At 39.6% G+C, this 23,809-nt stretch overlaps 1 protein-coding gene across 4 annotated transcripts; it reads left to right on the top strand.

Annotated features, from left to right (window-relative positions):
- The first annotated feature begins 1,457 nt into the window (after window positions 1-1,457).
- Window positions 1,458-21,708, top strand: LOC114465057 (neuroplastin-like). 4 transcript variants are annotated; one of them, XM_028449807.1, is made up of 8 exons: window positions 1,458-1,754; window positions 11,439-11,610; window positions 11,687-11,781; window positions 14,964-15,097; window positions 15,512-15,785; window positions 18,292-18,313; window positions 19,921-20,001; window positions 20,147-21,708. In XM_028449807.1, the coding sequence occupies exons 1-7, from the start codon at window positions 1,664-1,666 to the stop codon at window positions 19,979-19,981; spliced, it is 849 nt and encodes a 282-aa protein (XP_028305608.1). In that variant the 5' UTR covers window positions 1,458-1,663; the 3' UTR covers window positions 19,982-20,001; window positions 20,147-21,708. The 4 variants fall into 4 exon arrangements, with proteins under 4 accessions (XP_028305608.1, XP_028305607.1, XP_028305611.1 ...); XM_028449806.1 differs by having other exon boundaries at window positions 19,921-19,997; XM_028449810.1 differs by having other exon boundaries at window positions 18,304-18,313.
- Window positions 21,709-23,809: the final 2,101 nt, after the last annotated feature.

Below are 23,809 nucleotides of genomic sequence, written 5' to 3' on the forward strand. Positions count from 1 at the left end.
TAATATACAAATATTTTAAGTGCCAAAAACACAGTGACTATCAAATGAAAAAAACGGCAATATAAAATGAAAACCTTCACAAAATAAAATCAAGTAAAAAAGTTTTAAAGGACCAGCAGCCTCCTTCTTCCAGTAGCACCTCAGAGCTTTGTTTACAACATGATGGACACTGTGGGTGCTCCCTAGGCTCAAAAGTCTGCTGTTTGTAGTGATGCACCGAGAAAACAAGGCGACTGGAACAACGAACGAGCAAACCCCACGCTCAGTGTCTGAATACAAGCGGTGTCGTTTATTTTGGCAAGTCTTTAATACAGCTTCCAAAACTTATGTTACAGAAAGTAGAAATAATAATAAAAACATTCATATTTTCTAAACATTCCTTATTTGTGAAGTAAAACTTGAGATGTTCTATATATTTTATTTATTTGCATTTTAAGTCGACATGTGCTCCGTCTCTTGATTGGCTGCCGGCTGCCGCGCACATAGACATAATATACTTAAACGCCGCATCGACTGTGGAGGGATGCGTCTACAGCGCCGCCATCTTGGAACGGTGCTGGTGGAGGCAGCGGTGCATGGACATGTTATATTGTCAGCAGGTTGTTATAGCTATAGTGATAGAAACACCGACAGTACGGACAGAAGCATCGATGTTATTAATCTAGCGTGTAACAGCCTGTTACACAGAATGAAAACAGACTAACTGCAGTAATTGATGGGTTATAATACAGCATCTATTAGAGCTAGTAACAGGCCTTGATAATGATGGAATATTTTGTTGTAGACAATTCTTTACATCTGGTTACATGATTCCCAAAGACAGTAGTCTTTGGAAAACCTTAATGAGACAATGGCAACTGGCATAAAACGGGAGGTTTTTTGGCATCTGAGAGGTCTGTGCTCTGCAGTGATGACTAAAACACACATGACTGACTGGACAGAGCAAACTGTCAGACAGGGAATCAATCACTAAATACTCTTGTAGACTCTTTATTTGTGAGGATTGTTTATGTTCTTCTATTTCAGTTCTTTGGCTACAATAATAATAAAGATGATGATGATAAGGATTTAATATTAATTAATTAATAGTGACTAATAATAGTAATAATAATAATAATAAGATGAAGAAGAAGAAGAATATAATATAATATAAATATAGCAATAATAATAATAATAATAATAATATCAATAGCAACAATAATAATACTATCTATCTATCTATCTATCTATGTCTGACGTTTATTACAAACAAACTCCGTGAAAATTGCTTGAGAATTGAGTGATTTATGACAACTTTAATGGTGTAAAACACATCATTCCTCTATAGATGTAGAGTGGCACCGTTCCAAGATGGCCGCCCTGTAGACGCACCGCTCAAGTGGGCTGCAGCAGTCGATGCAGCGTCTACGTAAATAATGTCTATGGCCGCGCAGCTCCGTTTCCGTGCTGCACTGAGATCTCGCGTGATTTGCGGCTTAAAACGGGGCTTATAAAAGGTGCCTCTGGCGCTGCACGGGGCTGCCAGCAGAGATACGCACAGGTAGGACTGCTCTCACCTCCACCCTCCACCATCTAGTGCAAGGAGGGTAGAGCCCCGCAGAGCATAGGATCCCCGCAGAGAAAGCCTGCATCTCCAGGTCACCTCAGCGCTCTTCTTCAGAGGATGGTACCTATCGGACAGGACGCTGCAGTCATGTCCTTTTCCTTGCTGATATTCGGCGCGTTGATGCTGCAGTCCGTCTCATCGCAGAACGGTGAGAGCATCACATTTACATACACGCCGTAGTAAGCACACAGCAGGAGAAAACAGGTCGCATCTTCATGATGTGATAGATTTCCTTCGTTACATCAGTCCAGGCTTTTCAAATGATCCTAATTTCACATCGAATCACAACGACAGAGGGGTGAATAAATCATGAATGGGTTTACAATCTGCATAAGTGGGCCACATTGAGGCCTGTGCGACGTCCCGAAAATGTCTTTTGATATGTTGAGCTGAATATTGAGTTTAGGAAGGCGGGGTGCACGCAAGGAAAAATGCGCAACTTTAAAATCTGGTGTGAAAGATGAAGACGTTCTCTCTCTCTCTCTCTCTCTCTCTCTCTCTCTCTCTCTCTCTCTCTCTCTCTCTCTCTCTCTCTCTCTCTCTCTCTCTCTCTCTCTCTCTCTCTCTCTCTCTCTCTCTCTCTCTCTCTCACACACACACACACACACATTTGTACATGCACAGATCCGCACACTGTCTCACTAGGGTCAGACATGCACGCAAAGAAATCCACAGCTCTGCTTTGCAGCATTAATTAGATGTTAGACCTTAGCAGAGCAAGCTCTGTAAATAGCACCAGTACATTTTGCTGCATGTTTCTATTTTTAGAGCTGAGATGCTGCACAAGGGAACCGTGGCTTTAATGTCCTCTTTCAACCGTGGATATGTTAACTCCTGAGATGCGCAGCGGAGTTACATTAATTCTCATCTTTTCCAAATGACCCTTGGTTCATCAATCTCATCCCCAACCAAACAGATATGTATCAGTCTCTGCTGGCCGTCTAATGGAGAATACAGTACTATATATATATATATATATATATATATATATATATATATATATATATATATATATATATATATATATATATATATTGGTATAATCTTAGTATTTATTCTGACTTGTCTACAATGCTAAAAAAAAAAAAAGTGTTAAATACTATAAGTTCACAAACTGGGTGAACTGGGTTCACAAACAACAGCACGGTTAGCTTAGCTTGGCGGCAGTTCTGCAGTATTACACAAAAAAAAGAGAGCAAAGGATCGCAATTTGTAATTCCTGTAACACTGAAATAAGTCTTGGTGGGGCTGCAAACAAAACGCTACCTTATTCACTATGGGGTCTATTGTAACATCACAGTATTTTGTTTTATTAGACTTCTCTTTTACTCTGGTCCAGGTTCCTGACACTCCCACCGCGCGTAAGTAGAGCAAAACCACTTAGTCTGTGAATGAAGGTGGGTTGAAGGAATATGAAATGCCGTCATTGATAAACAATATAACAGGTTGATTTGATCAGATCATTGATATGAAGAAATAACCCGGCCACAGAGCGTCCTGCTTTAATACAGAGGGATGTTTGCAGTGAAACAGCATTCGTGTTGTGACCTTTTTGCATTTGTGTTCATTTCTTTAAATGCATTCACCTGACACTTCCCGGCCACCGGGTTTCCGCAACGGAAGTGTTTCCGACGGACCGGTATTACAGACGGACACGTTTCTGGCAGATGTTTTTAACCCACCAGAACAGTTAAGAACAAGAAGAAGACATCGAAACGCGTATGAAAGTAAGTTGATTAGGATACTCTTATATTTTTCATATCAGGCTATCATATCATAATACCCGTCCGTCTGTAATACCGGTCTGTCGGAAACACTTCCATTGTGGCCAGTTTGCATTTGTGTTCGTTTCTGTAAATGCATTCACCTGACACTTACCAGCCACCGTACAATACACATACTGAACACCCACTTACAACACATCTCGCCTTCAATATGAGCGAGAGTGGGAGAAGTTTCACATTCGCAATAAAAACAAGATTATAAATAATAATTAATGGTTTTTAGGTAGATATGAGGAATCCTTATACCCAGAGGACACTGTAAAAGCATGATTGCAGCACAAGCCCATTTTGAGCGTCTATTTTGTAGGATCATGCAAATCTCTGCTAAATCGTGTGTCATGCATTGTGTAGTATACATGGTATTCTGCCTGTTCTAGTGTGTGTGAACTAGCTTTACATATGGCGAAGAGGACCAGGAAGCGTCTCGCTGTTTTGGTGTGTTTTACTGGAAAGACTGTAAAACTGCCACATACAGAAACAAAGAAAATGCATATTACAATCTTAATAGGCAAATATACATTGCAACATAAAATAAGTAGCTTAGAATGAACTAAAACCCTCAAAAAACAGCAGCATTAACAAGCGATTTGCACAATGCTAATTTACATGGAAACTGCCATAGGGATGCTAGCGGTATTAGCGCCGAATATTTTCTTACAAATTACAAATTGGAAACATGATAAAATGACTAACGTTGGTATCTAATAGAAGCTAAGATTACTATCATTTAAATACTTACAGACAGATATTTTTGTAGAGCCAAAATAGGATGTTACAGGCTTAAACACTGTGAAGTGTGACTCCATCATATCGCCGTCTTTTCATTTTTAAAGCTCTTTTTGCTGAGATTTGCGAGGGTCTCTGCTTCCGGGTTCTTCTTCTATTTCTGTTTTAATGGCGACGCTTCAGAGTTCTTCTTCTAATTTGTACGTTGGATTTCCGGAAACAAGACCCCGACGTGTCGTATATGAACGTACAATGTTAGCAGTCAGATCGTGTCAGAGTGTGAGTGACATTAGGCTTTAAAGTTTTTTTAAAAAAAAGAATTTGTATTTGTTTATTTTGTTTTCTACATTATTGAATGTTTGTGCAGCAGACAGAGAAGTCCACTTGCCTCATTTTATGCTTCTGTGCACTCACCTCTCCACGTTGAAGGAGTAAAATGTTAATTTAAAGAGTAACTAAACCCCAAACCCACTTGTTTCAGCTGAATACATATGTATTTGGGTATTGGGTAGTGCTGTTGATTGATCCTAGCTGAGTTAAAGAAACATGTTTTTTAAAAATGTTTACATTCCTTATTGCAACTCGTGTTTCTTAAGCCATACAATTGTTTATGTAATAAACTAAACAAAAAAACACTGATTTCTTCAAACTGGATTTGAATGCTTCAGGGATTTACATGGTTTTAAAATAGCAACAAAAGCATGAACACTGAACTACCATAAAAACATGACCATTATGAGCTGAAGTGCATAAAACTGAGGAAATAATTATTCCAGCACCTGGCAGAGAATGTATTAGGCAGAAGGTGGACTTTAGATTCTCAAAGTTGATGCGTAGAACCAGGACACATTGCATTTAGTCAGCAAAACTATGTATTTTGGGAATTAGGGTTTGCTGATCTCGTGTCTGCACAGAATCTAGAATAAGGTAATGCCAGTTATGATAGAAAGGTGTCAGAATACAAAGTCCATATATGTTTGTTTTATATATAACTGCATAGCTGCCGATAAGTCAGACATAAGTTTGGATATCCATGGTTGACTGACCCATGACTACCACTAAAAGCACCAACTAAAGACCTGTGAACACAAACTGAAACTGGACCAAAGAGCCACGAGAAAGGTGGACTAAATGAAGTAAACATGTTTATTTGATATAACTTGTAGGGCTGATGCTTCTTTGATTTAAAAACCTAATTAAAACTTAATTTAGATAATCCAGATCAATGGATCATTTATATCCAGTCTCAATGGACCTGCCGACTGAGTTCCGCTCCTTAGCACACTGTACTAGCCTAATTAGTTATTTGTGAAGCACAAGCTGCCTGCACTACTCAGTGACACATGTAGAAGAATAGAGAGACAAAGATCTTTAGATTTAGTTGTTTTTTTTTTTTTAAAGGGATTGTAAAATTGTTTTATTTATTTTTTGTCAATTGTTTTGTTTCATTCTGTTAGCTAAGCATACAAACTAAAAAACTGCACTCATCTAATTTATAGATTAATCAACAAGAAACAAACCGATGAATCGGTTTCTTTAGTGCAGCCCTATTCAAAATGGATTCATGGCACCAGGATTCCCAGTCGGAAGAAGGCAGTTAGTTTGCTGTGTTTGGCAGTGAATGAACCATCATCTATTTTTACATTATAGTTATAGCACACCCTCTTCCTAAGGATTGTGTTAGGCAGTGTAAAGACTTTTCATGTCCATGCAGAGATGGTTTAAAGAGTGCTAAGATCAGTTTGAGATCTTGATTTGGGCGTCAAATTGTTTAAGCTTTCAATAAAACATCTGTCGAATGTGCTGGACACAGAAGCCTGATCAGTGGAGGCTTCAATTACAACTTCTAGATCTTGACGAATCTGCTGTTCAGGTCCATTTGAAGATACCAAAGCACACCTTTAGAAGACCCATTCAAAAGCTGTTGTTAGTAGAGAGGAGGTATTCATGCTTGTTGTTAGGATCCTCTGCTGCGTCTGCTCCTCCACTTTATTTTGCATGTGGCAGTTACCTGGGATGGAGATATCACTATAGAAGTCATTTGAATCTGAATTGATTATAATAGTTGATATGGATTAATGCTTCCATCTGCTCTCCACAAGTTTTTGGATGCCAGAGTGCAGAAAGAAGAAGCTAGCTCTATGCAGGTTCCAGGTTTTTACACTGCATTTCAAGCTGGGAGGAGTGGAAGCATATCAATGCTAACACTAACTCCACCAAAAATATTAGGAATGTACCGATATATACAGTGACTTTAAGGTATTTTATAAAATAACAAATAAACTGTAGGTTGAGAGTAAGTAAGTGATCTATAGGCCTCCATCAGCATCACTCTTAGTAATGTTGTAATCCAGTCCTTTTCAACCACATGAATGGATGAAAGCACTACGATATTTGGCTCTTGTTTATTTTCAGCCACTGTAATTGTAACAGCTCATCAGAGGGCCAGGTATCAGAGACCGACAGGTCAGTGATCACGATCTCAACATTTCTTTGTACCGTGATACGGAGAACAGGATTGCAATGCCATGTTTTAAAGATCTCACGCCCTAATATAGCAGTTTTTAACATTTGGACAATCTTCCATTTCAAATTTTTATTCCTTAAACCTTGAATTTGTCTTTCATGTTTTTTGCATTGCATCATGTGATGGTTCACCAGGGTTAAGCTCCTGTTCAAAGATCTCACTTTTTAAAGTGACTAAATTGACACCAGCTCATATGAGAGTCCTTCAGAGGTGAACGGTCTAATGACACGACTGGACGAGGCATGCTGGCTCAGCACCTTTGAGACATTGAGGTGTCAGGCCCATCTCTCAGCACTTGTTTGTCGCAGCTGAGGCATTGTTTTGGATTTCTAGTTGTGGCGTTTGCTGGTCTGTTTGTGTCAACAGTACTGGAGATAATTGTTGGCTGATCAGCAGTTTAATGATGTCAGCTTTACTTAAACGTGAAGACATGGGATGCTCAGTTTTGTGATGGCCTATCCAATCTGGCTGGCTAGCTCTCCATCTTCCTGCATTGCTGCTGTAGAGCGCTTCTATGGAAACGGGAGAGGGTCTCTCACCATGCGCCCACATGCTCCCCAGAGATCAAGAGCTTCAGCTTCTATAAATCTCATTTCAATCTCATACGCTCCACGATGCCTGTAGACTGATGGCTGCTGCCTTTGCTGTCCTCCATCATTCTCCACCACCAGCACTATGCAATAACTATTCTATTATTAGCAAATACTTTCTTTCTTTCTGCCATAAGGCTTTTTGTGTCAAAGTGGGTGCTCTGAACAACAGAGTATTATACTATACTTAGACCAGTTATGGGAAGCATTTGGGTACTTTATTAACTGCAATTGTAAAATAGACTTGATTTTATATAGCGCTTTATCCCCACACTGAAGCAGTCTCAAAGCGCTTTACATATCAGCTCATTCACCCAATCACTCTCACATTCACACACCAGTGGGACAGACTGCCATGCAAGGCGCTAGTCAACCACTGGGAGCCACTTAGGGTTCAGTGTCTTGCCCAAGGACACTTCGACACATAGTCAGGTACTGGGATCGAACCCCCAACCTCTCGATCAGAAGACGACCCACTACCACCTGAGCCACGGTCGCCCATTAGGATAATGCCCTGTGCCTCAAAGGGTAAACCATATCAAACATGAGCTCTGCAGTCACCAGGGCTGGGGCCTCTTTTATAACGCTTGCTTACATCAAAAACGGGGTCCAAATAATCCACAAGTAATATCCTGTGCAAAGGTTGTGATTTTAGAAAATAAACTTGGGTGATAATGAGCCTACCGATGCACGCCAATTTTCATTCTTGTGCACTAACATTTTGGAGCCATGGAAAAGTGGCAGCACCTTGAGGTGGTGAATTGAAGCAAGATTCCTCTCATATGCTTATTGTCATAACACATCAGACTTAGAAATCTGTGTAATGATAAATATCCACGCCTGCAGTGTTATAAGTGTGTTCCATTAATTGAGCTATTAGGCCATAATGCAAATATGTTCATATTAGGGCTCTAAGTGAAAATGAATGCATTTACGTCAACCAACACTTTTAGTATGGATCCTATCTGCAGCAACTGTGTGATGCTATCACAAACATTCAGTAATAAATATCTGGAACAAAACAATAATACATTTTACTTAATAATCAATACTTTGGAACTTGTTGCAAAATCATTCAACGGTACTGAGTTTGACACATGATTTAAACACAATACAAAAAAGACAGGGTAGAGTACATATTGGGGTTTTAGAAGATAATCCATTAACATTTAAAATACCAATGTTTCACATTTTTGTGTTTCTTTCTAGTTTTTATTTACATTTTCTCCAATCACTCAATGGTGTCAGGTTTTTTGTTTAATTTGCCCTCTTATTTTCCTTTCTTTGCATGCTGTGCTTGTTTTCTTTCATCGCCACATCCCTGGTTCTTACTCTTCAAAAACCTCCTCCACCAGCGGGCTTCATGAAATCTCCTCTCTCTGAGACCAAACTCACAGGCGACACTTTTGAGCTGAATTGCAATGTGGTAGGTAACCCCACCCCTGAGATCCAGTGGTGGTACTCTGAGAACAACCGGGCGGACTCTTTTAGGCAGTTGTGGGATGGTGCCCGTAAGAGACGGGTGATCATTAACACGGCGTATGGCGTCAGTGCTGTGAGTGTTCTGCGGGTTTCCCATCTCACACTGGATGATGCTGGGACCTACGAGTGCAGGGCAAGCAATGACCTCCGACGCAACGAGCTGCACCAAAACCCGACCACCAGCTGGATCCGAGCTCAGGCCACTGTAATGGTGCTACAGAGTGAGTGGTCAAGAGTAGAAGATCCCACTGTGACTGTGTCCCTTAAGTCTTCCCTGTAGTCACCATCTCCCCCCTAGACCAGCTTCTCACACCAAGGGTTGTACACCTTATTTCTTATGTTACTACTCATCAAAAGTACAAATGTTTTCCCCATGTTTCTAATCACAATCTTTCTTTTTATGTTTATGAATAAAAAAATGCTGCTTGCAACATGTTTTTGAATGCATGTTAAGGTTTTTGACTAATAAGCAGTTAATTGAAGGGAAAGTAGCATTTCCCCTTTTTGGTTTTATTGTTTATCGTTTACAGTAAACTCCTCTTTTAATGTTACCCTAATTAGTTGGAACATATTCTGTAACAAGGTTAAACTTCAAAAATTATATATATACTGTGTATATATTATGAAGAGGACTTGAGGGTCGGTGATTGACTAGAATAATACTGGACCTTTCAAGGTCCAGTATTATTCTATTTTTTTTCACCCATCTCCATTTGTTCTAAGAACCCCAACGACATACTATTTCAAGGTTTATTTTACCAAACTCTCCTGTTTTCTGGAGTTTTAGCCCTCTGAAAACACACACGTTGCTTCAGCGTGTGTTTATCCTTTTCCTTAACTCTAGAACAGCTGTTTCAAACACTCACATGAGCTGCTATGTCTCTTTCTTCTCCTCCTTACCTCTTCTAACCACAGGAATAGTCCATTTAAGACAATTGTTTTGTCCTAGCGCTGTGTCACGTTGGGTCACAAACACGTCAGATCATGTCAGAGGCGATACGAGGCGGTTTAACGGCTACTAAAAGTAAAAATGAAAGGATCATGACAAACCCATAGTACTCCATAACTGTCATCTCACCGAATCACCACAAAATGTTAAAAGTGAATTTGTTGTAAGTTCAGCCTTTTGACAAAATAATGACCAATAAAACAATAACAATTATTTTATATATATATTTTTTTTTTTTTTTTGTCAAAAAGCTTTAATTTTAGTTTCTGCTATGTGTGTGTGTATATATATATATATATATATATATATATATATATATATATATATATATTAATAGTAAAAATAATTAAAGTATCTATGATTTGTGCTGTTATCGAATCGATAACGGTATTGGGCAATACTCAAGGCTGCAGTATCAATATCGTATCGGAAGTGAAACGGTTGTATCGGGACATCCCTAATATATATGTATATATATATATATATATATATATACCTTCATTTCTTTTAATGATGAGCACCCAATTTTGCATCAGTATCGGACTCTGAAAACCCCCTCCATTTATCCATTTATTAGTTGTTTTATGTACAAAATAATTTTGTGTCTGTATGTAAAAGGCAGTAAGAGTTATTCTGATGTGCAGTGTAAAACAATACAATTTAATTAGTTGCTCAAAATATTTATTATAGTAAATGTTTAGCTATTTGTCAGTAGAAAACACACTAGTGCTGCAATGTTCCACTTGTATATGGTGCTTAAACCAATAACAAAATACAAGCAAAGAAAACACTAAGGACAGTAATTAAGTAATACTGTCAGTGTTAAAGATGGAGAGAGTTCATTGTATTTAAGGTTTCATGCTGTGACAACAGATTAAAAGGTAAACTGGTTTCTACATGTGTAAACAAGTTGTAGATAATCAGGATTATCCTTTGCGCTCACTCCTTAATTAAAATAGCCATTGTTTGAGGACTTGATTTCAGGTTTTCTAAACAAGTCAAAGCTGTCAGTATGAAAATGAGTAATTAACAGGATCATTGGCTCACATATGGACTGGGTGTTTTGCCATAAGACATGCTGTAAATAGAAGTGGTGATGAATTAAATGAACACTTCAGATTGGTCATGCTCGTAATCTTATTGCTAATCATTGCGTATAGCTATACGTTAGTAACTAGTTACAGACAGATGTCCAGAATTACTCATCCCACTCTGGAGATGAAATCCAGAGTTTTTTTTTAGATGACTTTCATGTTTGATTATTCTTTTCACAATCATCTATTTTTGTCTTTTGTACACTCTTAGACTTTTTATCAAATCACACATACAACAAATACAATGGGGGGGGTGTAGTTGAGCAAGCTGCCCTACGCTATACCCTGTGATTGGAGTAGCTTTAAATTATTAATTAGTCTATTTTGGGATGTTTTCAAATGACATAGTTATGTGAAATAGATTGATGATTGTTTTTATGAACCCCTTGTAGTCTGCTATAGTATATAGAATTCTGTAGTAGTGTAGTCTGTTATTGGTACAGATACTCCTGGTTGGGAAACACTTACCTATGGCCAAATTGTCTTAACCTGGTCCTTGACGACTGCAGTCCAACATGTCTTTCTACAAAACTGCATGAATGCACATAAATCAGATTCAAGTGTTTGAGCCGATAAACATCTAAAACCTGCAGCATTACAGCCCTCTAGGACTGGGTTTTGATTTGTACGTTTCGCTGTTGCCTATTTTTTACTGTAGCTGATTGATGTGTCAATTGCAGAGCCGTCAATTGTTGCCTCTGAACATGCCATACTTCCTGTGGAGGGTGATAGACTCACACTGCAGTGCAACCTGACCAGCGCCCACAGCGTCCTGCAGGAAAGCTTCTGGATGAAGAACGGTGAGGAAATCTCCGAAACGCGACTCACCAACAAGATGAACATGGAGTACGAGTGAGTAATTGCAGAAAAGCTGTGTAATATTGTGCAACAGGATGTGACTTGACTCTGTTTGTCTTTGCACCAACAGGCTTAAAAAACCACGAGGAGACAATGCTGGAGTGTATATGTGTGTCTTCACCTTTCTATCAAGTCCTTCGGGCAATGCCACCATTGAAGTCAAATGTAGGTGATAATTTGTGGATCTATGTGAGCTACAGCAGTTATTAGGGCCTGTCGTGAGGATCTGTCCTGGTTGCTCAGGGTGCAGCAGCATCCTTGATTCCTCCATCCAGCCAATGCGTGGCTCAGTGGCAGCAGATGGTGTCTTGTTTGTCTGATGGGAAAGGATTATCTGGTTGGCCTTTTCAGCCGACACATGCTTTGATGTGAAGGAACACTAGATTTGGGGGCGGGATCCTATTTATTTATTTTTTGCCAGGTTTCTATTTGTCTGAATCACAGTCCAACACAGAATTATGTTGTCTAATTCAGTAGACAACATACAGTAGGCCTAATGTTAATGTCATTTTGAAAAGACATATTTTAGAGACCTTTAGGCAAATGTAACACGATCAATTACATTTTCTACTCATTTAGTTTATGTATGTTTTGATTATTATTTTTTTACAATGATGAAAATGTACAAAATGAAATCCATCTCGTGTTTTCCTCTTCTGATGAGTGCAGTACCCTGCAATTCTGCATGATTTGACATCATGTTATTTTCTAAGCCTCCAGGGGTCTGCAAGAACTGTTGTGTGAGTGGTCAGAAATCAAATGTAGGCAAGGTTTTGTTTTTCTTTCAGCATGTTATTTTTGTGTGTACGTCGTGATATGATTTAAAGATCCCATGTCATGCTATTTTTCACCCATCTCCATTTGTTCTAAGAACCCAAAAAACAGAGTAATTGAGGTTTATTTTCCCAAACTCGCCTGTTTTCCAGAGTTTTAAGCACTGAAAGTCACTTTCTGAGCAACTCTACACAAACACGCTGATTTGCGACCTACTTATGCATATTCTTAAGTGGGTGTGTCTATAGGCAGGACACTGACTTCCTTCTGGCCCACACTGACGTAGGGCCAGAGGACAGCCCGCCCTCCTCCCACCTACTTTGTAGCCGAGCTCATGCTGCTTTATAAACACGAGACAGAGCGTAGGGGCGGGGCGTTTGCCGGTACATTCATAGACTGTAGAAAATACAAACATAGCACTGTGCCAAGGATGCTGACATGCTCACCATTGTGGCCGTGTCTGTTTACATGTCAGTCACGGCAGACAGCTTCCTGGAGGCGCAGCTTCTCCAGCTCAGTGTCTCGTCAAATTCGTCATCAAAGTGGGAACATCAAATTGGAGCGATGTGTTTGAGCTCACCCTGCAGTAAGAAAGGAGCAAATCACCCTCTAACTAAACTAACCATCGAGGGAATCAATGAAAAAAAACACTTTGTGCATGTGTATAAAGCCTAATAGCACTTTGATCATGTTTAAAGCACAGAAAAGTCAATTTAGCATAACATGAGCTCTTTAAAACGGTAGTGTAGATTTGTCCCTTCGTCCCTTTCTTGTATTGATTTAACTAGAACAATTGGATCCCACTGAGCAGACAGGGAAGTTGGTGTTGTGGTCTGACTAATGAAAAGATAAGACAACAACTGTATTGTCTGTCCTGAAACAGTTAGAGAGTTTTTGTTTTTAGACACAACCAAAAAAGCAATACAAACAGCTCATTCAGACAGTGTTTAGATTTAGATAGCTCCACAGATTATACAAAAGATGCTTCAGGAACTGAAAATGTATGCATTTGTATGCCCTAGCTGGCATTACTCTGGCACGAAGCACAACTGTTAGAAACCTTGGGGTTCTATTTGATCAGGATTTATCCTTCAACTCTCACATAAAACAAACTTCAAGAACTGCCTTCTTTCATCTCCGTAACATTGCTAAAATCAGATCTATCCTGTCTCAGGGCGACGCCGAAAACTAGTCCATGCTTTTGTTACCTCTAGACTGGATTATTGTAATTCTCTTTTAGCAGGCTGCCCGAGCAAGTCGCTTAAGACACTTCAGCTGGTTCAAAATGCTGCAGCACGTGTACTGACTAAAACTAGGAGAAGAGATCACATTACTCCTGTATTAGCCTCTCTGCATTGGCTTCCCATAAAATATAGAATATAATTCAAGATTCTTCTTCTCACTTATAAAGCCCTAAATGGACAGGCACCAGTCTATCTCAAGGAGCTTGTAGTGCCATACAACCCCCCAGAACACTACGCTCTCAAAATGCTGGACTACTCGTTGTTCCATTTGTCTCTAAAAGTAGTATAGGAGGAAGAGCTTTCAGTTATCAGGCCCCACTTCTCTGGAACCATCTACCAACCACGGTTCGGGGGACAGACACCCTCTCTACCTTTAAGGTTAGGCTCAAAACATTCCTCTTTGGTAAAGCTTTTAGTTAGGAACCAGCTCATAGCTCATAATTAAGATGCAATAGGCATAGACTGCCGGGGGGGGGGGGGGGTCTGGCATGCTCGGTTGGAGAGAGGTTGGAGAGGGCGTTAAGAGAGAGGTCATTGAGGTTAGAGAGGGACCGGAGAGGGTCCCATTCCTCTCTCAAACACTCCCTCTATGTCTGCTTCTTCCCTTGTGTGTTTGCTCCTGTACTCCTTCTGGCTTTTGTCTTGCAGGTCCGTGGGATCCTTAGTGTGGAGTTACAGAGTCTCAACAACTCTGTCTCCACCCTTTCCTCTGCACACACCCAACACAGCATAACGTGGATGGCTGTTCATCATAGGAATGGGATCCACACAAGGTTCCTGCTGCTTAACAGAAGGTTTTCCTTGCCGCCATGATGAATTCATGTTGGGTGTGGGATACATATGTATGTGTATATACGTATATATGCATATGTGTGTATCCATAAAATGAAGAGTCCATCCTTAAGACTGCTCTACTGTAAAGTGTCTTGAGATACCATTGGTTATGATTTGGCGCTATACAAATAAAGATTGATTGATTGATTGATGCATAGCTATTGTGAAATGTAAACACTGATTGTTGTTTTCTGATCTGATGTTTTCACGGACCTACTCAATATGCACTCGTACCCCTTTCGGATTTCTGTACCGCAGGTTGAAAACCACTGGTCTTATTATCACAAGCTGGTCTTTGTCAGACCAGCATAAGTTCTTCTGATTGAGAACATTGTGTGCACTGAACTGAATTATATCCTAGGAGTCAAAGTCAATAGTCAAAATGTTGTTATTCTTGATAATTTATTTCAAACTCCTCCTTGTAAAAACCACAGCCTGTTGTTTTCGACCTTTAGGAGCTTTTTGTTGAAATCATCTTTGGTCCTTCTGTTTTAGCTGCTCCTGAGATTAGAGGCCACAAACGCAGTGAGAACAGGAATGAGGGCCAGCAGGCTGTGCTCTACTGTAAGTCTGTTGGTTTCCCTCACCCTATGTGGACCTGGCGTAAGTTCGACAATGGCGTTTTTAGGGTGAGTCACACCGATAGGCACAATTCATTCATTAAACACATTTTGTAATATTTCCAAATGCTGCAGATTTTCCTTCAGCCTAAAATAACATTTTGATGAACTTAAAAGATACCTGCATGCATAGTTTTAATAAAGCAGACAAACAATATGACTCATTTTGTCTAAGGTTAAAATAAAGATAATGACATATGGTACATGGCTGGGTACAGAGCCCAGGGACAACATGCACTCTGTACACAATTAAGGCAAATTCTTTTGATTTTAAACCTGGAAACACACTTTTATAGGTATCATGGTGTCCAAGTTGTAATCTGTCAATACAATTCTAAGCATGTGGTCATATTGTTTGGGCTGATTGATGGAGAATATAAAGAATTCTCAAACCGTTAAACCTGTCAATTTATTTTTCTTCAGGAGATTGACAACACCACCGGGCGCTTCTACATCTCTAGCCGGGAAAACTACACTGAGCTCTACATCGCTAATCTGGACATTGTCTCAGATCCGGGCGAGTACCATTGTAACGCCACCAACATGTTTGGCAGCCGCGATGAGAAGTCTACGCTGAGGGTCCGCAGCCACTTGGCCCCCCTGTGGCCTCTTCTGGGCGTTTTGGCTGAGATTATCATCCTGGTCATTATTATTGTTGTTTATGAAAAGCGCAAGAAGCCAGAGGATTTACAAGACGGTAAGTAGGCTATGATTTAGCTCATGGAGGTTTTAGCTGACTTCTGTTTTGAGGTTTCTTTAGACATGTTTAAGTTTACTAACTCAGTTTTATCTGTAAACTCAGTTAATTTAGTTCATAATCTTGAAGTTTTTGATCCAAGTATTCTGTGAGTTCAGGTGATGTCAAACTGTTGCTTTGAAGCACAAGCTCAGATATCAGACACTCTGTAGTTCCTATGCTGTAATTCAACCGGCACACGTTGACCTGATAGGGAGACACCATAGCAGTAGATCTCACCTTGTCAGGACATTTTCACCCATTCAGTATTCATTAGAAAGACGATGCTGCCATGTACAGAACTTAAAATAATAATTAGCTTTCAGGGACCTTCTGTCATCCCTTTAGGGAGCATAGCCACAAGGTCTCTTCTCCTTTCCGCACCTTTCAGATACAGCTTCATTCAGTGGAAGAGTTTTGATACATTATGCATTACTGGTATTTGAGCGACCTTTTCTCCTCAAACTGAATTCTAAAGTTGTCACATGCAGATCAGGTGCAGCAGGCAGTAAAAGAGTGGCAATTTAGAGCTGCCCTTGCTCTGCCAACAGGGATATTTAGTTATTGCTGTTATGAGTGCATTGATGCAGAGTGTTACCCTTTAAATCATCACTTTCTTAAAGAAAGTTGTACGTCTACTTCCATGCCTTTTCTATCAGGAAGAGAAACATACTCCACAGTATCATTAATAATCTCCTCTACCAGAAACTATTTTGCGCACAAAATAGTTTGTGTGTGAAGCTTTTCAGTTAGCACTTACAGGTACTAGTTTTACATGCTTATGTAGAACAGTTTTCTGCTCTAGCATATTACCTTTTCTTATCGAATATTTTATATTATGTACAAAAACTGCAACTTAAAAGCAACTACCCACTCTGTCACCTGTGGTGACAGTTATCTAATTTAAAATGCATTCTACATACCGTATGTCATTTTTGTTTGAAAGGGTTTACAAACTGCGTTCAGGTCCAGAAAGCGCATCACCTTAAAGCCCTACTCTATTTTGTGTTGGTCACTGGGATTTGCAGGGTGAAATTCAAGGGCTCTTCCTTTTTATTGGGGACTTTAGCTTCCCAAACAATGTTTTCCTTTTAGTTCTCTCTTCACTTATTCCAGGAGACCATGATGTATTTGGCCCATAAGCTTAGGTTTTGACACACTTTTGCAGGATAGCAAGCATCCTTAAGGACCAATGTTTTCCTTTCTCAAAACGTTACAGGAAAGAGTGGTTAATTAATTTCATTATTGCTTTAGTAGCATTTTGTCATTTAGAAAAGATACCTCCACATTGAACTCTGCTGATTTACAAATAGACGTCACATGTTTCTTGGTCCTCATTGAGAGACGCACTCCAGCTATTAATGCAATATAGATAAAGGTGAAGTGAAGGAAAGCAAGATTTCTCCTATTTCTGTTAATTATGTTTTTTCCTGCTGGGATGTTTGATTGCATCATGCTGTAATGTTTCCCATCCTTCCTCCTCTTCCCTAACCGCCTAACCTACTCCATGCTGCTGGTAAGTGTTAGACTGCATGCTCATGAATTTCAATCAGCCTTGTTCATTTCCTGCACGAGTGTCAAGTGCATGTTTATTATACTAAATGCTAACTGCTCTGCATCACTCTGCTGTGGCCTGTTTCATACAGCTTCACTGACTTATCAGCTACTGCAGAGGACAGATGATGATGATGATGGAGCGGCTGATCATCCTCTTTTTTTTCCCACCAACTTTATTTTGAAATGACATAATCTATCTGCAAAACTCTTATAGGGGTAACATTTTAATATAAACGAGTATCAAAAACATCTTTAAGGGAACAGATAGAACATAGCATAAATGTTCCAAAGTTTTATCAGCTACTTCCCAAAACCTCAATATTCCTCCCTACACTAGAGGACCTGAACCAAAAGGGCCTAGAAAATTGTCAGGGGTACATTCTATCCTGCAGATAGCCCGTTTGAAATGATGTATGCATTTTAGAAAGTAAGGACAACCAGGCTGAAAATCACATTCTATGCTACTGCAGTAATGTTCTCAATTAATCTAAGCATTAAGTGGATATACTTCTTTTGCTCCCAGGATAGGGATTATGTTTCTTTATGGATTTTTTTGTTTGGCTTTTTACTAATGTCTGGCTTTTACTTTATTTATAAATACTATATAGGCTTTAATTTGACTGGTTTTAAGTACCTAAAGGATGGCCCTTTTTTATTACGTTATAACTCTTTAAAAATTGCTTAGAGGATTTAAAACAAAATTATTTTAGGTGCCATTTGCCACTTTATCATGTCTTTTTTCTTTGTGTGTGAACTGGTGTTTGTGATTGCAACCTGTCAGTGCATGATGACATAAAGATTAAGATTGTTATTTTGTGAGTAACTCTCAATGCAGGACAACAGTCTGAACATGTTATTTCACTATTGTGTGATGCTTCCTGTGTTCATGTCTCTGTTTTCTTTTTCTCAGATGATGATCTAGCTGGACCAGTGTAAGTACAAACACTTCACCACTTCTGATTGTTTTCAAGCACAAGTTGAAATGATTGACTTTTTCAACACTGACTTTCAGTGGAGCACACTGTACAGTGTGTGGTGAATCTAGATCACAGAAAACAACCAGCCAAACCTTCATTAAATTACATTTTTGTCTAGATATGTCTTAGTTTATTTTAATTGATTCCACTAGCCTGTTTGAAAGTAATCATGCATAAAAACTGGAAATGAGTGGAGTTGAAAAATAACAGATTGTCGTGTCCCCACTAGGATAAGGATTTGTGTCACTGACAATTTCAAACATTTAAACAGGTGTCTGTGTTTTCATCTTAATGGAAAAAGTTTTGGAAAAAGATTGTAAAACAGTAAATGTATCTTCCCAGTCCCACACATTATTGGCTGTTTGGATCAAATCAGGCTTGTTTAGGAACCTAACATTCTCACTGATGGAGGACTTAGTATTTATACACAGCTTTAATTTATTTAGGTCTTGTCATCTTAATTTTATATGTTTTCTAAAGAGCAAAAGCAAGTGCTTGAATAAAACGTACATCTATCAAACCAAATGCAGCTCTTCAGTGCTTTAGCTCTGGCTCCTATCATTGATGGAATGTGACATCAGTTCTTACATTTGCACAGCATATTTTATTCAATAGTTAAAACTGTATTACACCTTTGATCATTAAGAGTTTCCGTCTAACATCATTTTGTCTTGCTCACTTGTGATCATGCAATCCAGCAGTGGACTCTTACTAATAAATCTTACCACTTAGATGCAAGTAAGAAGGAGCATTTGCGTTACTTGAATACAGGATGTTTGGTAGTTTTAGAATGATAGTGAAGCCCCTGTACCCTCAGAAGCCCTCAGTGACAGAGAAAGCAAAGCCAGACTGTGTCTGCAACTCATGCTGTTGAGTAAAGTTAATAAAACCTCCATAAAAACATTATTAACAGAAAATTTGTTCGGAGGTACACGAGATGATGTGGTGGAATGAGTCAAACTTGGGATGTTGTAAATCAACAGTGAGTTTTAGCTTGTTTTATATATGGTTAGTCATTAGTTCAAATTGACAGCAGTTTCACTAGAAAACCAGTGGCCTACAGTGTGTGCAGTTATCCTTCCTTTAATGTTAAATACCATTAAATGTGTATATGCTGATGACATGAGCGAGACATTTGTAGCTGCATTAGTTTTCATTTACATTGTCATAGTAAAATCAATAAATTTAACCACTAATTCAGTCAATAATAGTTGTTTGTAATAATGTATGATCTAGTAATGTTATGAATGCCTTGTGCCTGTAATAGACTACATTGGTGGGCACGTCCCTTCCCTGTGTATGCTGAATATTAATGATTTTTGACTGTTCTGTGTCAAACTCTGAGATAGTTGTTGGTGAAAATTGATCGCTCTGCAGTTCCTAAAATACCATCACATTCAAAGACAATTAAATAGCCGTTTTTGTTGCTGCATGGTTTTACCTTTCTAAAGTACCTCCTGATTGTTTACAAGCCTACTGTACATACATCAGTTTTTTGCTATGTGAATGGCTGACTAGCATTTTGGATGAAGAGTGATCATGTATTTTGCTTCTTGTCACAGGAAAACTAATTCAACCAACAACCACAAAGACAAGAATCTGCGTCAGAGGAATACAAACTGAGCAGCTCATCTGCTGAGTAGGTACTGAATTATTTATCCTGATTATAAATATGCACAACCAGCCTGTGGCTTGATCAACCCTGTAATTTCATTCCAGAACGCTGTTGTTAAAAAAGGCTTTGAACTCCACACCTGTGATTCTTTGAATTTGTCCTTTAACTTGCAGGTCTCATTACACAAGTATCGACCACATGATGGTAAACAAGAAGGGGACTTCATCCAGTTTTGAATATGACATATCTGCCATTAAAAGTATGTTTGTGGAGGAATTAAATGAGGCATGCCTTATGATTTTAAGAGTCAGGAGGTCCCTTGATGGAGTTGCTAACCTTATATTGATTGTTGCTGCATGCCGATGTTGACATTAATATATTTCTTCCCCTTTGATTTACTGGTTTAACATTTTTTTACTACTTTAAAAGTAATGCATGCAAAGATTTTGAGCTTCTGTTTGATACAGAATTTATTTTCTTCTTTCTCAAGAGTGGCTTCATTTCGATAATCTGTACTGTGAAAACCACCGTAATCTAATATGACGGACGTGTACAAATCCATCATTCTTCTGCGTACTGGCCATTCACTAATATCATATCAGAATATATTGATTACTTTCTAAGGGCTTTGCAATGTCCCTCTAAATCTTAACTTAATATATGTATGTACTGTATGTATTAAATCACTAATAACTATGTATCAGACCGCCACATAAAGACTATTCATATGATATAATGCACTTAAATGTTGAAAATATTCAAAAAAAACAAAGTGTATAGAACTACTGTAGGAGATCTGTACTAATCACCCTAACATATTGTTTTATATTAATGTGTATTGTACAGCATGGCTATTATCCTATGCAATTATTATTCATATCAATATATTGAAAAATCTTCACAGCTTTTGATTTCCTCTATGGCAAAGCTTTAAAATAGTAGGATCACTGCAGAGCGCCAATGGCATACTACATTGCTGCATGAATTCTTTCCAGCTGAGGGAGAAAAGAAAAGCCCATGTCAGTGCTGACACACGTGAAGCAATTCCAAGAATCTCAAATCATTTTTAAGAATAAAAAACTGAAAAAGAAATCAAAGTGTCTCAGTTGGTTTTCATTTAAATGTGGCCGGGTCACAGATTGTACATAGTCAAAGCAAGATTAAGACCAGATAAGATCACTGATTAGACCCAAAATACTAAATATTAATTTAAGAATAAAGGTGGGACAATGTTGTGTGTGTGTGTGTGTATACAAGATATTGCAATATTAAAACATACAAGATGTATCGTCAAGGGTATGAGTGGTATCACAAAAAAATAACAACATACAATCTACTATACACACCAGATTGTTTGTTCTTCTTGATATTCCTATTGATTTCTTCCAGTCCTCAACATTTCTGACCACACTTCTTCACAAAAGATAAAATAGGTCAATAAAGAAGCATTTCTAATAGTCAGCACTACACAGGTTTTGTTCTCTTTTTTGAGCGGTTCTCTAAAAAAGACCTGGAATTTCCATCACTAGGTGGGAAGAAAATTGTTCACTCTTTTCCTTGCTTACGCCCGCCCTTTCCCCAGCCTCCCAGCCAATCAACACTCAGAACACATGTAAACAAAGACGCACATTGGCAGAGAAAGCTGCACGTAACCATGATGCTTTCTCGGCCATGGGAAGTCTCAGCATCAGGTAACCACTGAATACACACAAGTGGAACATAACCAGAACATAGAACCCAGTCCTTACAATATTGCAGACCAGACCGCGCGGCCCGTGTGTGGAGCGCAGACCTGACTGAAGCACACAATTATATTTGTTCCCTGTGCTCCAGTAGCAAGTGAGGAATGAGCAAAATCAGTAAATAATATTCTGTGAAATGTGGAAACATTGGGCTGTCAATGGTATGGAAACCCAGTATGTAAATATGTAAATAAGACTGATGTGATGTGTTCATGCCTGTGTGTATTTTGTGTTGATTTTTGCATTAAGATTGATATCTGGGTGTGAATACTATAAACAGCTAAGTGACGGACTCTACTGCACTATGGGACTAATGAACGGCTGATTAAGGACAGGTGTGGGTGTTTTCTGGAAAGGGTAGAAAAGGCAGAGGAGGAACAGCAAAGGAGAAAGGAACACAGACACAAAAGAAGCCCAAGGGATTATGCCTGGACAAACAGTCTTCACCGGGATGGGCACCAGAAGGTTACGGACTGAAGGAAAGATCACCGTACAACGCGCATGACAGCTAAGTTGAAGGGAAGTGCTCAATTTACCTGTGCGGGTGGGATCTCTACTGTGGTGGGTGGCAATCAAAGGATGACAGTGTTGCTTCCCTGTCGCAGCCAGGAAGAGGATCACGGACTCGGTGGTGGTCGGGTACCGCTGGGCTCGTCGCAATGAAGCTACAGAGCCACGCTTGAGGGACAGCTCGATTCGCTCGCTCCATCTGACGCAGCACGATCACTGTACATCGCCGTGACCAGATAAGTGGAAGGGAAGAGTTCTGCTGATGTGTGTGTGTGTGCTCTCTGTGGGTGACGATCAGAAGGTGACTGTATGTTGCTTCATTGCAGCCGACACGAAGAGGACCACGGACGGATAACGTATAGACTGGACTTCAGAGCAGCACTGGAGTGACAGATCCAGTTGGCTGCTCTACCTGGCGCAGCACCCTCTTGTGGATGGTGGACTCGGACAAACTCTAACCAAGGAAAAGGGAATATTTGGATGGACCATGGACCAAATGACTCTTTTAGAATATTTTATCTTGGCCTCCTACCTATTGTTATTGTTAAAGAGAACACAAAATAAATGGTTTGCAAGGTAGCTGGACGTGACTCATTTTCTCTCAGTGGATGATTTACATGCTGGTGAAACAATTTGAAAACTCACACAAAAACTCACCGTCCTGTGTGATATATTTTGGCGTTGTCGGACAGGACACCAGCTCTACTGATAGGAAATGGATTCAACTCCAGGTACTAGCATTCACCCACCAGCAGAGGGTAGCAATAGTCCAGCCATTATGGCCCAGTGTGTCATGCCATGGTTTATTGGGGCTGCATGGATCCCAAAATTTGATGGTAACAGAGCTAAATTTGGAGAATGGAGGGTTCAGGTGGAGGCCATGCTGAGGGCCCAAGGACTTAATGAACAACAGCAAGCAGACTTTTTGATGGGCGCTCTAGAAGGGGATGCTAAGCGTGAATTGCATCTTGTTGAACCTGCAAGAAAGGACACTGGAGTGGAAGTATTGCAACAATTACAAACCCTATTTGCTAAACCAGCCATCAAGGCACAGTTGAGAGCTAGTTTCTTTAATTGTAAACAGCATACAGAAGAAAATGTGAGCGATTACATTCTAAGACTGAGAGAATCTTTTTCCAGATGGCAGGAGCGAGATGCAGATGGAACTGAGGATGGAGATGGAACTGAGGATGGAGACGTAGACCAACTTCTGGTTGGTCTACGTGTGGGGCCTATCAAACAGGAGTTAAACCGCCAGCTTCAGCAAGGTGAACCCTTAAGTTTCAGTACGGCCTGCAAAGAAGCGCGAGCCCTCGAACTGGAGCTTCAAGAAGGAGAGGAGGTTGCCTTTGCTTGTAGGGTCATAGCCCCACCACGAAATGACGGTGGTAACCTGGAACAACTGAAAAGCCAGCTACGCCAGGAATTACAACAGGGCTTCATGGTGGAGGTCCACGAACAGATGAAGGCTCTTTTGACTAGCCTGATGGAGGAGGTCAAGACTTGAAACGACCACCAAATCCCAGTACTAGACCTATGCATGGTTCTGCAGCCCCAGCACATGTGCCTCAGGCAAGACAAGCA

This window comes from Gouania willdenowi, chromosome 6, assembly GCF_900634775.1.
Source record: "Gouania willdenowi chromosome 6, fGouWil2.1, whole genome shotgun sequence".
Lineage (NCBI taxonomy): Eukaryota > Metazoa > Chordata > Actinopteri > Blenniiformes > Gobiesocidae > Gouania > Gouania willdenowi.

Excerpts from the sequence above, each read along its gene's own strand:
- LOC114465057 (XM_028449807.1), top strand. The coding sequence starts at position 1,664 with ATGGTACCTATCGGACAGGACGCTGCAGTCATGTCCTTTTCCTTGCTG. Across the intron at positions 11,611-11,686 it reads AAGATGAACATGGAGTACGA|GCTTAAAAAACCACGAGGAG; the intron begins GTGAGTAATTGC and ends TTGCACCAACAG. Across the intron at positions 15,786-18,291 it reads GCCAGAGGATTTACAAGACG|ATGATGATCTAGCTGGACCA; the intron begins GTAAGTAGGCTA and ends TCTTTTTCTCAG.